Source organism: Colletotrichum destructivum, chromosome 2, assembly GCF_034447905.1.
Source record: "Colletotrichum destructivum chromosome 2, complete sequence".
NCBI classification, from domain to species: Eukaryota; Fungi; Ascomycota; class Sordariomycetes; order Glomerellales; family Glomerellaceae; genus Colletotrichum; species Colletotrichum destructivum.
The window spans coordinates 4360300-4376069 of NC_085897.1; the positions used below are offsets into that span (position 1 = coordinate 4360300).

Here is a 15770-nt window from a genome sequence, read left to right on the forward strand (position 1 = left end):
GTACGGTAATGCCATCACCACCAGCCACCACTACCTGAGTACTTACATCGTACATAGATGAGGAGGTGGGCGGGCGTCCGTCTGTACTTTGGGCCCAACTTCCAGAAAAGAGAGCAACCTACGCGGGAGTCGCAACCAGACGGGAAGTAAAAAAGAAGTAAGAAGGAATCAAAAGTCAGGAATAAGGAGACCCCACACAACAGGGGCCAACAAGAAAAAGATGCATGTTGTGTTTGTCCCCGCTCCTGCTGCAACGCCAGAAATGTGTTTGAGAATTCTGCAGGGGTTCCATCGCTCCTGCTCTGCTACTGCAAGTGCGGTGCTGCCAGCTGATCCCAATCCTGTTGCCACTGCTGCGCACTCACACCACACACAGTCACAGTCGCAACTACCTACTTGGGTGCCTTACGTACCCATCTAGCGGTACGTACCTCCTGCCCCTCGTGGTAGCCCATCGCTGCCGGCAGGGGAAGCCAAGTACAGGGGCTAAATGGTCGCCAGGGGCCAAAGTGAAGAGCAAAGAGTAACAACACCTCAATGTCTGCAATCGATTGTCTGCTGTCGATACCAACTCGCGCCGTTGCGTCCTAGCAACCAACACATGACTTCCTATCCTATCTAATGTATGTACTGCCGGTCTACGCAATTACAAGCAGTCAGGCAGTCCATCACATCAGTGCGCAGGCAGCGGAAATGGAAGGGCAGAAGCCGGTGCCACAGACCAACGGCCCACGCCCCTTTCACCGTTTGATGACATTCGCCTCCCTTTCCTCCCCGTTACACGTCCAGTAACACGGTAATCCCGTCTGCCTGGGTTCGGTTTGGGAATTTTCCTCGCCAGTCACTCGAGACAGCTCGCCATCCAACGGCCGCTCGTCTCTTTCATTGGTGCATTGGCGTCGTCATTTCTCAACGAACGGACATCTCCGTGCGCACTTGCTCGCATCAAACTCGTCAGCCTGTGCTGCCGCGTCGTCATTCCAGCGACCTTGCCCATCGTCGCGTGTTGCTGTTGCAGGTGCAAACGTGCGTACGGGCCCAAATGCAGGTGGCTGCGACTCACTTGTGCCTCAACCAACACCGTCAACAGACGACGTCCTAGCATCCCGAGGGTCCCCAACCTGCGGGGCCGCCTTGCATCATGTTACACTTTGCTGTCCCTGCCTTAATTACAGATCAATCCGCCGCTGGGGCCGCCGGGGCTCGCGGGCTGGAAGAAGCCCCCCAAAGCCTGGCAAAATGGACGGTTTCCATAACCCGAGCGTCGCGCACTAACAGACACCTGCTAGAAATAACATTTGCCCATGATAGCGTCTGTCCTGCCAGCATTGTCGGTGGCGGCATCTGCAACAAGTTCTCAGCAGGTCATCCTGGCAGAGTGGCATAACGAACAGGTCAACAACAGAACCCAGTCGAGTCCGGCTTTTCGGTTCTCGCGAGGTTTCATGCATTTACCTTTCTGACGAGACCTGACAGAAACCGAAATGCAGCTGCCAAGAAACGATGAAGCATCAAAAATAGCACGCAGGCTCTCTCGCGGCAAGACTCTAGAAGCATCAAGGAACCACTACCCACAGACTCGGGGGTATCATACCGTACTGAACACCGGACTTTTCCTTTCCTCGCTTTCAAAAGATCAGATGGACAAACCGCCAGAAACTCACATAAGAGCCCTGGGCACTGGCTTTCCTGGGCCAAGTTCTAGGAACGAGGTTGAAACCTGACCTTTGCCGTCGTCGTTAGCCGTCTTTCGGATCGAGAAACTTGCCATCGTTTATGCATTCGAGAGGCGCAGGCAGGCTTGAAACCGTTGATTTTATTTTATTTTTTTATTTTTATTTTGGGGGGGGGTTCCAGCTGCGCGTCTCGAGCCAGCGTCCATTGCACATGCACATGCTTCAGAGCAGCATGGCACTGGATCGGTATACAATCAGCCACTCACAAACGCCCGTGTGGTCCCGTTAACTCTTTGGTCTTCTTTTCCTTACTGCCTACACGATGCAAGTTGCCTTGCCATCTTCGCGCTTGTCCTGGTTACTTTTCGGGGTGTCTGTAGCAGAACGGGTCGATAGTGTTCACGCAACCCCGATTCGACCGGCTGACCAGCCGAGCACAGGTGAGTCGGCCGCGGCCCGTGTGCTCGTATAGCAGGTTTGGTGTCTTCAACTCTTCGTTAACGACGAACAGCGGCTTGCCAGAGAGCGCCACCTCTCCCTATACCAGCCGTGCCCTTAGTCAGGGCCGGTTTGACTTTGACAATGTCGATCGGTTTCTGCACCCCAGAGACAGTTACTTACAGGGACCAAAGTCGGAAGTCGGGCACGCTTGGTCAGATCAGGCAGGCCCACATGCCATTCTAAGAGCGGTTGAGCGGGAACTGGGAAAGGGGGAAGCCCAAAAGAATCAACCAGGAATTTTCTTGTCGGGGCGCGTGCCCTCCCGGCCCATCTCATCTTAGGAACTATTCCCGCACTCCCTAATCCGCATCCCTGACCTGATGACTCCAGATCCTCGCTTCTTCTCGGCTTCGGTCAAGGACAATGGGGGTGGAACGGTCTCCCACTCAAACCCTGTCAAGTTCCAAGCCACCCAGCAACTCGTCATCTTCCACCACCAACGCGATCGCCCCGTGACATCCGATCATGGAAGCAAGACGTTGTGTTCGGCAGCTGAATGCGAACCGAAGCGCCCGCATTGCCAGGAGTCGACTCGGCGCTTAATATAATTTTGATATTCCGATGAAATGCGCCGGAACACGCTGCATCAGAGGGCGTGTCAGACGTTGTGGGAAACATAATGTTCTCAGCGGTCCTTGCCGCGGCCCGTCCGCGATATAAAGGGATTATCGTTCGTGAAGCATCGGGTCCCGGGCTCGGTGGCCAGTAACCAGACGTCCGAAACTGGTCGTCACTTGTCTGATGTCGTTTATCAAGCATCCCACGCCCTGGCTGTCGTTGGTCTGTTGCCGCGCATCGATCTTTTCTATCTCACCGAACCGAGGGGAGACATAGATAGGCCCGAATGTTAGGCAACGCGTTTGATCTAGCATGCTGGCTGTCGGACTCACATAATGGTGTAGTCCACACGCAGACAGACAGATGACGCTCAGCCTTGGGATTCAAACAGATCATGGTGGCGCCTTGACGGCAACTACTGTCCGTGTTGGGCACCCAAGCCCGTCACCGGGGTCAGACGGCGCCCCGTCGTCTGCGAGGAAAAGGGGTCTCGGTCACCACCGGTGAATTGACAGTTACGAGCATGACTTCGAGACCAACCTGATAGCATGAGCGTGGCTTACTCTCAAGGCTTGCCAACACCAAACAGCGCTCCCAAAGACTCTGGGGCTTTGGGAGGGGCAAAGCGAACCAGGGCGTCGATGGGCGTAGCGCAACGGAGGCCTGCACTGCCCTGGGCTGGTCAATGCTCTTTCATTTCCCCATGCCCACGACACGTGGGAGAATAGGGTGCGATTTCATAAGGATCGCCCCCCCTAGTACATCGTAGTCGAAGCAGTTCCTGGGCCTTGTTCCTGGCCCTTGTTCAAGAGGATATTGGCACATCCCAGTAGAGCAAACGACAACACACGCCGCCGCCGACGGATCCAAAAGACCGCTTGACTGTCTTTCAACACCGTTCTGCCCGCTTCGCCTGCAGTCACCGGTGCAGAAAATAGAGCCGCGGCGCGCAGCAGCTCGCGTGCGACGGTTGCTCTGCGAGCTAGCAGCAGTGGGCCGTCTGCAGGAACCGTCTGTAGAATCTGCCAAGAGGCATTCGTACCTGCAGCGTCTCCACAGGCCCGCCGTCGCCGCCGCCGCCGCCGCTGGCGGCATTTTCAGGGGCACTTTCTTGGCTTCAACCGCTATTGGATCACCAGCAGGCTTTCCGGCCTGTGGGTGAGAAACTGGATTGCGTCTACTGGTAGTAGTTCGGGCGGCGGACCCGTTTTCCTCCGGCTTGTTTCTCCCATCGTTAACGGCCTTCGTTCACGTTATAGCACTGCCGTATCCAGAAGTAGCCCTACGAATTCTCTGACCCTATAACAACCCATCGAGGAGGTCTTCTTTCAACATCAGCCCAAAGTATCTCTAACTGAAATACGATGGTTAGCGAACATCTTTCATTACGGTATACATGAACCACTTGGATTGATTCGGTCCTGCCTTACTAGCCTCCCTCCAGCGACGCTGTCTGCGATTGAAGAACCGGGGTGGGCTGCGTCAACCAACATCCAACTTTGCGTTAGTTGGCTCGTGTTGCCTCGCTTGAACCAGAAGCCCATATCGTTTCCATCACACTCAAAAACAAACGAAGTCTTTCCCATGTCGCACAGGGCCATCAGTTTGTTTCAGGGGCGGCTGTCGGAGCTACACGACAGTTGCTCTCTGTTGAGGCACAGAGACACGGAGTCACGGAAATCATTCAAGCCCATGTAGCACGCATCTGCAGGCGTCTGACGTCAAAGCTCTCGACGACAGCTGTCACTATCCGCGTCCCGAGGACCCTGCAGGAGGGGGCCTCCCTTAATCTCCGCGGCCGAGCTTCTGTCTTCGGTGACCAGGCTACGACTTGGACTTTTATTCTGGAGAGCTGTGTCTTGCGTCTTGGTAGGCCTTCAATGTTATCTGAACATTACCATAACTCGGAGGCATTCACAGTACCTATTCTTTTTCCTATCTTCAGCTCTATGTATCAAACAAGAGCTGCATGTCAGACTCTTCTAGTGGAGAACCAGATGTCCAAGGCGTCGTAGATCTTTCCCACGCCGTCAAGCCCCCTTGACCCGTCCCTATTTGCCGCGGTGGAGTAATTGCAGGCCCCCCTAGCCCTAGTGAGAGCAGAAAGCAGTGAGCAAGCGTCAAAGAACTGACGGAGACAAGCTTGGCGGTCTTCTCGGACATCTTGTCAAAGAGAACGGTGTCGAAATGACGATGGACGAGATTCTTGTTACTTGTGGCAGAGCCCTCAGGCTGATCGGCGACATGGTTTCAGTCGGCTGACGGCCCAACGTCAACAGGGGCGAGTGCAAGAGGCGGGGTGTTGGTTACCTCATCATATCTACAAGTAGTTCGCAAGATGGTCCCCCCCGGTCTGCTACTTCTTGATTTTTGTGTGGCGCACCGTGGACTACTCCATCACGTACAAGAGGTAAAGGAACGTTTGCATTTCTTGGCTGGAAGTGCTCACTGGGACATTTTCGCTAGAGATGACAAAAAGGCTCCATGGAAGCGACGGGGGCGCCGCGGAACTTGCAAGTACCGACGAGATGGCGTTCTTTCACAGGGTTAGAGGCGCGCTGAGACTTGGCCAGGAGGACTCCTGTCTGACTTCTTGCCGTTGGAGAACAGGTTTTCGCAACTGTCACACTGGGCCGAATCCAACCCATGTCCAGGACTTTGAGGGTATCGGGTCACATGCACTCGGGCAAACGTGAGCCGTCCAGAAGCCAGGCGAAGACTAGGAGGGGAGGGGCTTAATGCTTTGAAACCTGGCGCCGGCGGGAGCGTGTGTGATTTTGGTAAACGTCGGCTCTCGAAACGCGAGGTTTGAGGTCTTGTGGGCGGCGAGAGCATCTGAGCCTGGTCAACAATCGTTCCGTCGTCTACATTCGGGGATTGCTACAGTTCTGGGGCCACTCGGCGACGGAATATATCCGAAATGGTGTTGAAACATATTTCAGGATGATCCGCGAATGATTGCGCTTGAGCTGGGTCGAAAAGCAGTATCCTTGTTCCCGGGCCTTTGCCCTCCTCTATTGAGACTCTGAATATTTGGAGCTTCTGTACTTCATACATTTCAGATGCGGACGACCGCTCATGGGAAGCATGCAGTTGAAAAGGGCTTGGAGAGGAGAGCTAGTGACGGACAAAGATGACGGCGGTGGGACATTGGGAACGAAGAAGTCTGACGGGCTCATCACGGCTCCGTCCGTCCCTGGAATTCATTGCGCCATTTCTGCAAGCTGACAAAATGTAGGTGGACTTGAAGCACCTCGATGGTCCCTGAGAAAAACGTCCGCCCATTTCGTAGCCATGCCCGGCGCCATGATCCCTCTCAGAAACTCAGACCCATGCCAGACTTTTGAGAACAAGACTCGCGATGTCCATTGATTTGGGCTACTTTTCTCTCAGAAGGGTGAAGACAAGAGCACACGGCAAGGTAGACATCCACCGAAACGGCCCGTCAACGTTCCTCGATACAGGCAGTACAAACCCACGAACGAAGATCTCGTTCTGCCATGAAGTCAACTCTTGATAGAATCGCGGAGTTGCTTTAGTCAGTCCCCAGACCGATCTTTACAGCGTTTCCCTCTTCAATTGGATGTGACAATGAAGTCATGGTCGATATTGCTCTGGTCACGAAGGCAACAGCGGCACAGGAAAGGGGGCGAGACTCTGGAAGTGGGACTGGGGAGCATTCTACACTAGACGCATGTGGGAACTGAACAATTGAGAACAACTACTTGATGGACATTGAACTAGGCCGTACATTGACGAAAAACCACCTCAGATGAGAGGTCCCACTCAAGTCCAACTCATGCTGTATGCTAACAGGGCGGGCGGGTGTGCCTACCTAATTTTCTAGGGAATGGATTATTCTGGCGTTCGCTGGCTTGTTCAAATATCGTGAAGACCTCGAAACCGTCCTCCAAACATTTCTCCCAATCACTCTATTACGCCATAAGCTTGACATAAGGATGAATTTAACTAATCGGTCTAGACCGGCGGGCAAGTGGCATCAGAGTCGAGAGGCAGAAGCTCGGAAACCGTACGCTGGAGCGCTTGGAACAATGTTCCTCGTCTGATATGCAAATTTCTCAAAAACTTGATAAGTGTAAGATAGGGAGAGACGATAGAAATAGGTAGAAATGTACTTGCTTCGACAGCCGATCCGGTGTCAACACAAGACCGGCAAGATGCGTAGAGGCAGGTTATTAAAGACTCCTAGGACAGGGCTCAGAAGGAACTTGCTGCAAAGAAACCAGGCCCTACAGGTGAGAAGGTGCTTTATGTTTTTGATTGCTATTGTCTAACAATATTTTACAAGCGTGGGCCTTCACACACCCCTTCACGGCCGGCGGACGTCACTCGGGGCCCCACTCCAAAGTGCCGGGACTTGGCCGATGCAAGTCGAGGTGAAGCCGCGTGTACTGCCGCGTCTCGCTTCCAAAGACAACATATTCTGTAATTATGTGTTACGTAGACGAGGCTAAGGGTTCCGGAAGGGCTCTCGGAACTATAGATCGCAATGCTCTGGTTCGTCAAATAACGGGCCCTCAGGTCAGGCATCGGGAGTCTCGGGCAAGAAGCAGGCAGGGTTCCCGCGAAGCTTCTGAATGCCGCTATAAGAAACTGAGTTCCTCGGCCGATAGATACATGTAGACGACAGGCGTCTTCAACTGAGAAGTATGATCCAAGATTTGGCCCTATGACGTCGGTAAAGTACTTCATGATTGATCGGTCTGTAACCGAATCGAGCTCCTATCCTAGTCGAGTCACTCGGGAGGTTTGAGGGACCTCCAGAGACAGTATGAGATATATAAAACATAATCACAATATAGTGTGACTGCTCATGTTAAAGCACGAAGTGGCATGTGCATTATTTTTCATCACCTTGGGCGTCTGAGAATAGCGCGATACCCAGCACTTTTGTCTACTAAGTTTGGAGACTTTGAAAATGATCTGAATAACGCTAACATATGAAGTTGAGACTTCAAGTGTGTATACTCGGCATTAAAACCCCTAATGTGCTAGTGAAAGACGCAAAATCCTATCTCTAGAATGCCACTTTGAGATCCTGCTTAGCAGTCCCTCCTGTGATTCACACAACTTCACTTAACAAGTGAATAGCAGCAAACATGTTTGTGGTTCACAGCAGACCCTTTCAAAACCCTTTTCCAGTACTATATAAATAGATCTCTCTACCCCTTTCAAGTTTACTTCCAGGCATGTTCATCAACCATACCACATTCTAGTCTTAGAGGTCAATGCTGTCATTTGGCTATACGCATCGCGCAAACGCAAACCAAGCATATCTTGGTAACGCATTGCGCCTTCTGACAAGAACAGGCACGCAGAAAGCGCGACATCCAATTTCAGTCTTGTTTCTATTGAATGACAGCGAGATTCTGTTGGAATCCTTATCTTACCCTTTCGTTGTCGCAACCTTGCCTTCCCTCGGTGCTTCAACAACACTGGGGTTGATTATCCAGGGATGCCCAAGTCTTCACATCACACGACTCGCCAGCGTCGTTCTGTGAGTAGGGTTCTGTTACCAAGTCATCAATCGTTACGCCATTCGCATGATTCACCGACAACTATCGAGTCCGAGGGGCAAGTCGGCTTGTTTCTAACTATTGCTGATTCCCAGCTTCCAACTCGCGTTGACCCTGCGCCCCGTTTGATGAGCCTGGCCAAGTGTTGTAATTCGAAGCGTGATTCAGGGAAACGGCCGTGGTTTCTGTCTTCAATTCACTTGCACAAGTGTACGGGCAACTGATTTAGGTACGCTCCCATAAATTTCTCTATATCAAGGCGTCCGTTCCTGGGCAGCATTGACTTAATCTCGCAAAGTCTCCACACCGAGCATAGGGCCTCATCAAAACGAGACGCACACACGCCCATTGGATGAACACCCAAAATCGTGTCCTTCTAGAAGAAAACTTCGCAAGTTTGACAAGCCGTCTCAGTAATCCAAGACCAGGTAACCGACTGCGGAAACGATGGATGTTGCGCACACCGAGAGTGCGCAGTTGATCAGTCGGCTCGAGGGCCAGGTGATGATCATACCTGACTTGCGGGGGATGATCAGCCACTGGCCGTCTGGGAAAAACGTCCACTGCGACGTAATCGATGTTTTAATCAACCGCTATTTGGAAGACTGGTGAGTTACGTCGGCCTTTTCGGGGGGACGTTTGATTATGCTGATGGCGCAGCGATGCTTTCCCGCAAGATTTAGCCAGCGTCAGGGACGCCAACCCAACGCTGCTTGCCTCCAGGTGAGTAAGCTTTCGTTGGAGGAGGAGAAGGCAGCAACAATAGACCTTGCGCAGTAGTAGTTCCTGACAGTGACATTCAAGTCTCTGGCCAAACGTATCAAAAAAGAAGCTCAGCACCTTGACGTTGATGGTACTCTGGCAGGGTAAGCTCGATGACTACATCGAGGCCCTGGAGTATCAGAGCCAAGCCAAGTCGAGAGAATTTCGCTTCAGAGTCAAGGAATACATCGCGCAATACCTGGAACTATCAGAGGGGCCCAAGGAGCCTGCGACGAGTTCCATCATCTCGACTTTCCAGCCAGTTGCGCGGATGATATGCCAGCAGTACAACAAGGGTGAGTACGAGTGGGCAGTAACTACTGCGCAGATGCGGACTGACCAGGCTGTGCCAGACCAGCGTCGGAGGCTGAAAGCCAGCCTCTTTGAATATATCGAGTCGACCGTGCAAGAGACGCGGTATGTCGACAGTGGAGAGGTACCGACGAATCTCAAGTACGAGATGCTTCGCAAGAAGACCGGGGGCACGGGTCCCCTCTGCTCGTTAGCGGAGTGAGTGTCCAGACGGTATCGGCGTGAAAAGAAGGTTTGCTGACGGGAGAAGGTTCGCCACGGGCCTGCAATGGCCGTCTTTTGTTTTCGACTCTCATCCGTACAAGATGATGCTACAGGCTGTTGCCATCATCGTTGGCCTGTTCGTCCTCCCATAACTTGCAGGTTGAGATATAGGCAAGGCAGCGCTGACGACTGTGCAACAGCACGAACGACTTGCTCTCGTTAGGAAAGGAGCTGGTGAGGAACTGCCGTGGACGCGTGGGTTGGCGGCGACTGACACTTGTGCAGCGCAAAGGACGGATTCTCAATGCCGTGCCGGTTCGACTGTGGAACAGCCGAGAGGGCGGTGGCCTGGCGTCGGTTGTCAGAAGCATCGTCGATGACATCGAGAAGGCCATCAGGCACTTCGACGCCTGCGAGCGCAGGCTGATCACCAAGAGCCGAGAGGACGCCGTTACGACGCGGAAGATAGCTGCGACGCTCAAAACCATTTGCACTGGCAATTTGACTTGGAGGTTTGTACCCAGATAAAAGCGTTCCCCTCGCCATGTTAACGACAGGCAGTCTCGCGTGCAAGCGATATAATGTCGGCAAACCGGCTGCTGATGGGAGTTTGAGGCAGGAACTGAGAGCTGGCGAATGAAACCATCGCGACGGAGGGCGAAGGTAATGGTAATGGTAATGGATGGTGATATATACCTATACCTACGACCGTAGTGCGAGGGCCTTGGATACCCTAGTGAATCAATGATACCCGACGTTATAGTGAATCGCGATGACTGACGCATGTGCCTGGATCCGAATCGTGATGCATCGCCCTGCACTGGAAAGGGGAACGGGGACCTTGATGACTAGGAAAAGAGTCAAATAATACGATGGCGTCAAAAAGGAAGGTGAGGCTTGTTTGGGCAGGCCATGCAGCGCCCCAAGTACAGGGGTTGTTGGGCTTGGAAACGGTGGGAGTAGCACAGGAGACAAGAGGCACAGGGGGGGGGTCTGGGGAAGATTAGCTGCAGTTAACCATATAGTGTAGATAGAAACGATAGAAACGCTGGTCTGATGTCATGAGAAATTGCGAGCTCAGCCAAGCAAATGTCTCAATCGAGACGGGGGGCAGTGGACGCGTCCCCTCCTAAGCTTTCAGCAACCGCGGGAGCTCCCCCCCGGTCTCCAGAGCTCCCTCCCCCCCGAGCTCCCCAGAAACACAAAACATTTCTTCCAACCTCGTCCCTTCATCCTCACGAACCTCCTCGACAACGTCAATTGTAGTCACACATAGTCTCTTCAACACCCTATTACACCACCATCACCACCACCACCACTACCTCAGCCTCATACAACGGACATCGCAATGGCTTTCCGTTTCGCAGCAAGAAGAATGGCCCTCGCGCGCCCCGCCGTCCCGGCCAGAGCCTTCCACTCGACGCCCCGCGCCTTTGTCAAGACGGGAGACGCCGTGCCCGACTTGGACGTGCTCGTAGAGAACTCGCCCGGCAACAAGGTCAACCTCGCCGAGGAGTTCGCCAAGGTCAACAACGGCCTCATCATCGGCGTCCCCGCCGCCTTCTCGCCCGCCTGTTCGGCGAGCCACATCCCCTCGTACATCAACCACCCCAAGCTCAAGGAGCAGGGCGCCGTGTTCGTCGTCTCAGTCAACGACCCCTTTGTGTACGTGTCCCGATAGATCGCCGAGGAGGGAAGGCCGCCCGTGATGCTAACGGTTCAACAGGATGAAGGCCTGGGGTGACCAATTGGACCCGGCTGGCCAGACTGGCGTACGTTGACCCGCCGTTGATGCATACTGGTCGAATGCGCCATGGGGCGGCTGACACCGTAGCAGATCCGATTCCTCGGCGACCCCGCCGGCGAGTTTACCAAGTCGCTCGAGGTCGATTTTGACAGCAAAGCCATCTTCGGCAACGACCGCAGCAAGCGTTACACCCTCGTCATCGAGAACGGCAAGGTCAAGGAGGCTCACGTCGAGCCCGACAACATTGGCACCAAGGGTGAGATCCGGTCCGCGGCATGTTTGTTGAGGACGGCGGTGGCTAATCATATCTGCAGTCTCCTTGGCCGACAAGGTTCTTGGTTAAGGGAGGAACCTCGCCTCTCGGCAGTTGACGGATGAGGACCTAGCAATATGTGTTTGGGATAGAATCCATGATTGGATGCATGGCTGCGATGTATGATGAAGAAGGAATGCCTGTGCACCGAGAATCGGTTTACAATCGATACAGTTGAAAATCCTATTTGGCGCAAAACAAAACAGGCAACAGTCTAAACAGTCTACAGAGCGTGCTCCCGTGGGTCGGCACGCGCGGTGACGAAGCTCTGTCTCCGTTTCATGGAACACACATCATGTGCACATGCCCGTTCATTCCCTTACCTGCAGCAGCCTCAGGAGGAAACCACGGAACAATTGCTTGGTCCTCGACGGGATGAATCGCTGGCTGGCCGGCCCGCATCGTTTGTGGACACCCGCCTCAGCCGGCGGCGACATCGGAGCCACTTGGTGCCGGGCCGCCCCGGCGTGACAAATGCAGGGGCGAAGTTGCGAGAAGGCGGCGAGCCCGAATGAATGTGGTATCATGCCTTACCTAACTATCGATAAGCCAGTGAATGACTAAGGTTATGCCTGATCAAGAAATTCCCGACAGGTCCCGCCCTGCTTATCGAGCATCGGAGGCAAACCATAGCAGGTGGCGCTCAGGGCAGGCGTGTGAGTCGTTCAGCGTCATGCGCCCAACCAACTCACAACACCCACCACCCCATCTCGCCCAAAGTCTGGCTGAGCATTGTGCAGAGATTCATTCCTAGAAAAAGTTGAGAATAGAGCCCCCCGCAAGGGCCTTGGCCATGGACCTGCCGGCTGTCGGACATGGTCGCTGCTGGCTAGACCAAACACTGACACTGACACTGACACTGACACAGAGACACGGAGGGGGGGGGACACATACCGCTGCTCTGCTCTGCCCCGTGCTGTACCGTGCCGTGCCGTTGTGCTGTGCTATGCCTTGTCTTGCCGTCGTGTCCTTAATCTCTGCTCCTGCTCAGCACCAATAACGATCAAACCTCTCTACCCCTATGTACCGCAGAAAGTGCAGCATAGCAAAAGATTAGAAGCCTATGCGGCCTGGTGACCTTGGGTTCTGTCACCTCCTGGGTGTTTGGGGGACCGCCAGACCCCGGTTCTCCGTTCCATCTGCAAATGCCAAGAAAGCAGGGTAGACACGCTGCTGGTACGTAGCATCGATAGCGCACGCTGGTGAGCCCCTCAAGTCAGTCAGTCAGCCAGCGAGCGAGTGAGTCCCTCTGCCCTTTGCATTGGGTATGTCGTAGAGTGTGTGTGCTTACCCCTCCGAACATCAGTCCCCCCGGGAAGAGAGAGGAGAACAGCGGTCGGTACTTTGGGTTTGGCGCGTGTCGCCACCAAGACACAAGTCATTTGACGTCTTCTCTTACCCAGCGTACCCCCAGTGCACCCGTCTAACCAACACTTCCGTCATTGCTGGAAAACCCCCCATTCAATAATTCAGTCAGTCTGCCTGCCTGCCAACCTTACCCACTCCTACTCATCCCACATCCCACACTCTCTGACCTGCCCGCTCTCACCCTCGCCCTTCCGCACTCCATCTCCGCATCCGTGGCCTGCCTGACCTTACACATCCGAATCCCACGTCCACATCCACCATCCACAATCACAACCACAACCCCCCCCTCCCAAAAAACCGCCGCCGCCGCCTTCGCTTTCCACACCGCAGGCGACTGACCGACGGCGTCTTTCCTCTTCCTGACTAATCCCGTTGCCTGGCGATTCCCTTCCCTCTGTTGCCGCCCATCAGACAATCTCGACCTTCCCGCCTTCCCCCATTTTGGCCTCGGTCTTGGATCATCGCAGCCTGCAACCCTCTCCGGAGTGACTCCCACGCCGTCATCGACCGACACAAGTAAACGAAGCCCCTCCCTCTCCTCTATTGGTGTCTGGATTAGACCTCTGTTCCCGCCGCCGCACCTCCGCGTCCTGATATAAGCCTCTCCGTTTCCATCAGAGGAAACGCTTCCCTCGCCTCCATCTGCAGTCGGCACCATTCCTCCCACTACGCGGAAGCGAAAGGCCGCTGAGGCGACGATATCCTCCAATACCCAAGATACCTTGTCGAAGAAGAGGATCGCCTCAGCTGCCAAACAAGACGCTCCCCCGACCCCCCTCACCACCGCGAGCAACGGGATGGATTCTGAGGAAGACTTCATGTCGGCTCTTTCGAGCGAGGACGAGATCATGCAGGATGACAGTGGTGAGGACATGTCTGGCCCGGATGGTACGTCTCACACCCTCCCGGCGCCTACAAAACGCACCTTTTCTCTCTCGGCATATGCTAACTCGGTTGCCTTCCCCACAGACTTTGACGAGGATGACTTCGACGACGAGCCTGACGCAGATCTGGGCATGATCAAAGACTCCGACTCAAAGAAGAGAGTTGCCTACGACATTTCTTTCAAAGTCTACGAGCCCAAGGACATCCAACGTCAGCAGGATGACATGATCGACGAGGTCAACATGATTCTCAACATTCGCAAGGAGGACGTCGCGATATTGTTGCGCCACTTCAGATGGAACAAGGAGCGTCTAATCGAGGATTACATGGATGGTGCCAACAAGGTCCTGGAGGCTGCGGGACTCGGCTCCAACGTCACCGGCCCGCCCAAGCTCGAGGCCATTCCAGGCTTCATGTGCGACATCTGCTGTGAGGATGAGGACGGCCTTCAGACATTCTCCCTCAAATGCGGCCATCGATACTGCGTTGACTGCTACCGCCACTACTTGACTCAGAAGATTCGCGAAGAGGGCGAGGCTGCTCGCATCCAGTGCCCTGCCGAGGGGTGCGGCCGCATCATCGACTCCAAGTCTTTGGATCTGCTGGTTGCTTCGGACCTTAACTCGCGTTACAATGAACTGCTAAACCGGACGTACGTGGAGGACAAGGACATACTTAAGTGGTGCCCGGCACCCGACTGCCCCAACGCTGTCGAGTGCGGCATCAAGAAGAAGGATCTGGATAGGATCGTTCCCACAGTCGCTTGTGGCTGCGGTCATCGCTTCTGCTTCGGCTGCATCCTCAACGATCACCAACCGGCACCATGCGAACTCGTCAAGAGATGGCTCAAGAAGTGCGCCGACGATTCAGAGACCGCCAACTGGATCTCGGCTAACACGAAGGAGTGCCCCAAATGCAACTCAACAATCGAGAAAAATGGTGGTTGCAACCACATGACGTGCCGCAAGTGCAAGCACGAGTTCTGCTGGATGTGTATGGGACTCTGGTCTGAGCATGGCACTAGCTGGTACAACTGCAACCGGTTCGAGGAGAAGAGCGGCACCGAGGCTCGCGATGCGCAAGCCAAGTCACGCATCTCCCTCGAACGGTATCTGCATTATTACAACCGCTATGCCAACCACGAGCAGTCCGCTAAGTTGGACAAGGATATTTACCACAAGACGGAAAAGAAGATGGTACAGCTCCAGACTGCCTCAGGCATGTCATGGATTGAGGTGCAGTACCTCAACCAGGCGTCACAGACCCTTCAGACATGCCGGCAAACTCTTAAGTGGACATATGCCTTCGCGTTCTACCTGGCACGCAACAACTTGACCGAGATCTTCGAAGATAATCAAAAAGACCTTGAGATGGCCGTTGAGGCCTTGTCGGAAATGTTTGAAAAGCCCGTCACGGAGCTCTGCGACAAGAAACTGAAGGTGGATATCATGGACAAGACGTCGTATTGCAAGAAGCGGCGTATCATTCTGCTCGAAGACACTGCGGACAACCTAGCCAATGGTATGTTATGACTTGCTGGGTTCCTCAAGCGTAACCGTTATTAACATTTTTCAGGACGATGGACGTTCAATGTCGACATACATGGCCCCTCACCAGCAGCCGCCACCAGCAGCCGCCGTTGAGAAGATTCTGCAAACGGCGGGAGCGGTGTGCAGGCAGCTTCGACACGGCAATGGCATCTTTCGTGTCAACCACACCAATCTCCATGCACGTTTTGCCGCCTCCCTGTACTAGACATGGTTGGAAATGGTTGACCTGACGACCCCCGTCTCTGTGATGGAATTGGCGAGGGGGGTTGAAGGTGACTAGCGAGAACACGGACGGACATGGCAAACATGTGTCCACGCGGAAGACGGAGAAGCGTTGCATCTCATTATGGATGCTTG

At 54.1% G+C, this 15770-nt stretch overlaps 3 protein-coding genes across 3 annotated transcripts; all 3 read left to right on the forward strand.

Moving 5' to 3' along the window:
* Positions 1-8719: 8719 nt before the first annotated feature.
* On the forward strand, positions 8720-10190 carry CDEST_03525 (Putative isoprenoid synthase domain superfamily, terpene cyclase-like 2; the record flags this gene model as incomplete). The annotated part of the gene is made up of 6 exons (XM_062919684.1): positions 8720-8880; positions 8933-8995; positions 9077-9544; positions 9597-9686; positions 9751-10062; positions 10112-10190. 6 exons carry the CDS (start codon positions 8720-8722, stop codon positions 10188-10190), a joined length of 1173 nt encoding a protein of 390 aa, XP_062775735.1.
* A 563-nt stretch (positions 10191-10753) lies between these two features.
* Positions 10754-11799, forward strand: CDEST_03526 (Putative redoxin). The gene is made up of 4 exons (XM_062919685.1): positions 10754-11215; positions 11277-11322; positions 11388-11553; positions 11612-11799. Exons 1-4 carry the CDS (start codon positions 10899-10901, stop codon positions 11638-11640), a joined length of 558 nt encoding a protein of 185 aa, XP_062775736.1. The 5' UTR covers positions 10754-10898; the 3' UTR covers positions 11641-11799.
* Positions 11800-13130: 1331 nt separating this feature from the next.
* On the forward strand, positions 13131-15622 carry CDEST_03527 (Putative Zinc finger, RING-type, IBR domain, Zinc finger, RING/FYVE/PHD-type, TRIAD). The gene is made up of 3 exons (XM_062919686.1): positions 13131-13866; positions 13948-15384; positions 15439-15622. Exons 1-3 carry the CDS (start codon positions 13776-13778, stop codon positions 15504-15506), a joined length of 1596 nt encoding a protein of 531 aa, XP_062775737.1. The 5' UTR covers positions 13131-13775; the 3' UTR covers positions 15507-15622.
* Positions 15623-15770: the final 148 nt, after the last annotated feature.

Bases quoted from the DNA above. Each gene is read 5' to 3' on its own strand.
- CDEST_03526 (XM_062919685.1), top strand. From the start codon at position 10,899: ATGGCTTTCCGTTTCGCAGCAAGAAGAATGGCCCTCGCGCGCCCCGCC. The intron at 11,216-11,276 runs GTACGTGTCCCG...ACGGTTCAACAG, and splicing joins TCAGTCAACGACCCCTTTGT to GATGAAGGCCTGGGGTGACC. The intron at 11,554-11,611 runs GTGAGATCCGGT...TCATATCTGCAG, and splicing joins CGACAACATTGGCACCAAGG to TCTCCTTGGCCGACAAGGTT.
- CDEST_03527 (XM_062919686.1), top strand. From the start codon at position 13,776: ATGGATTCTGAGGAAGACTTCATGTCGGCTCTTTCGAGCGAGGACGAG. The intron at 13,867-13,947 runs GTACGTCTCACA...CCTTCCCCACAG, and splicing joins GGACATGTCTGGCCCGGATG to ACTTTGACGAGGATGACTTC. The intron at 15,385-15,438 runs GTATGTTATGAC...AACATTTTTCAG, and splicing joins TGCGGACAACCTAGCCAATG to GACGATGGACGTTCAATGTC.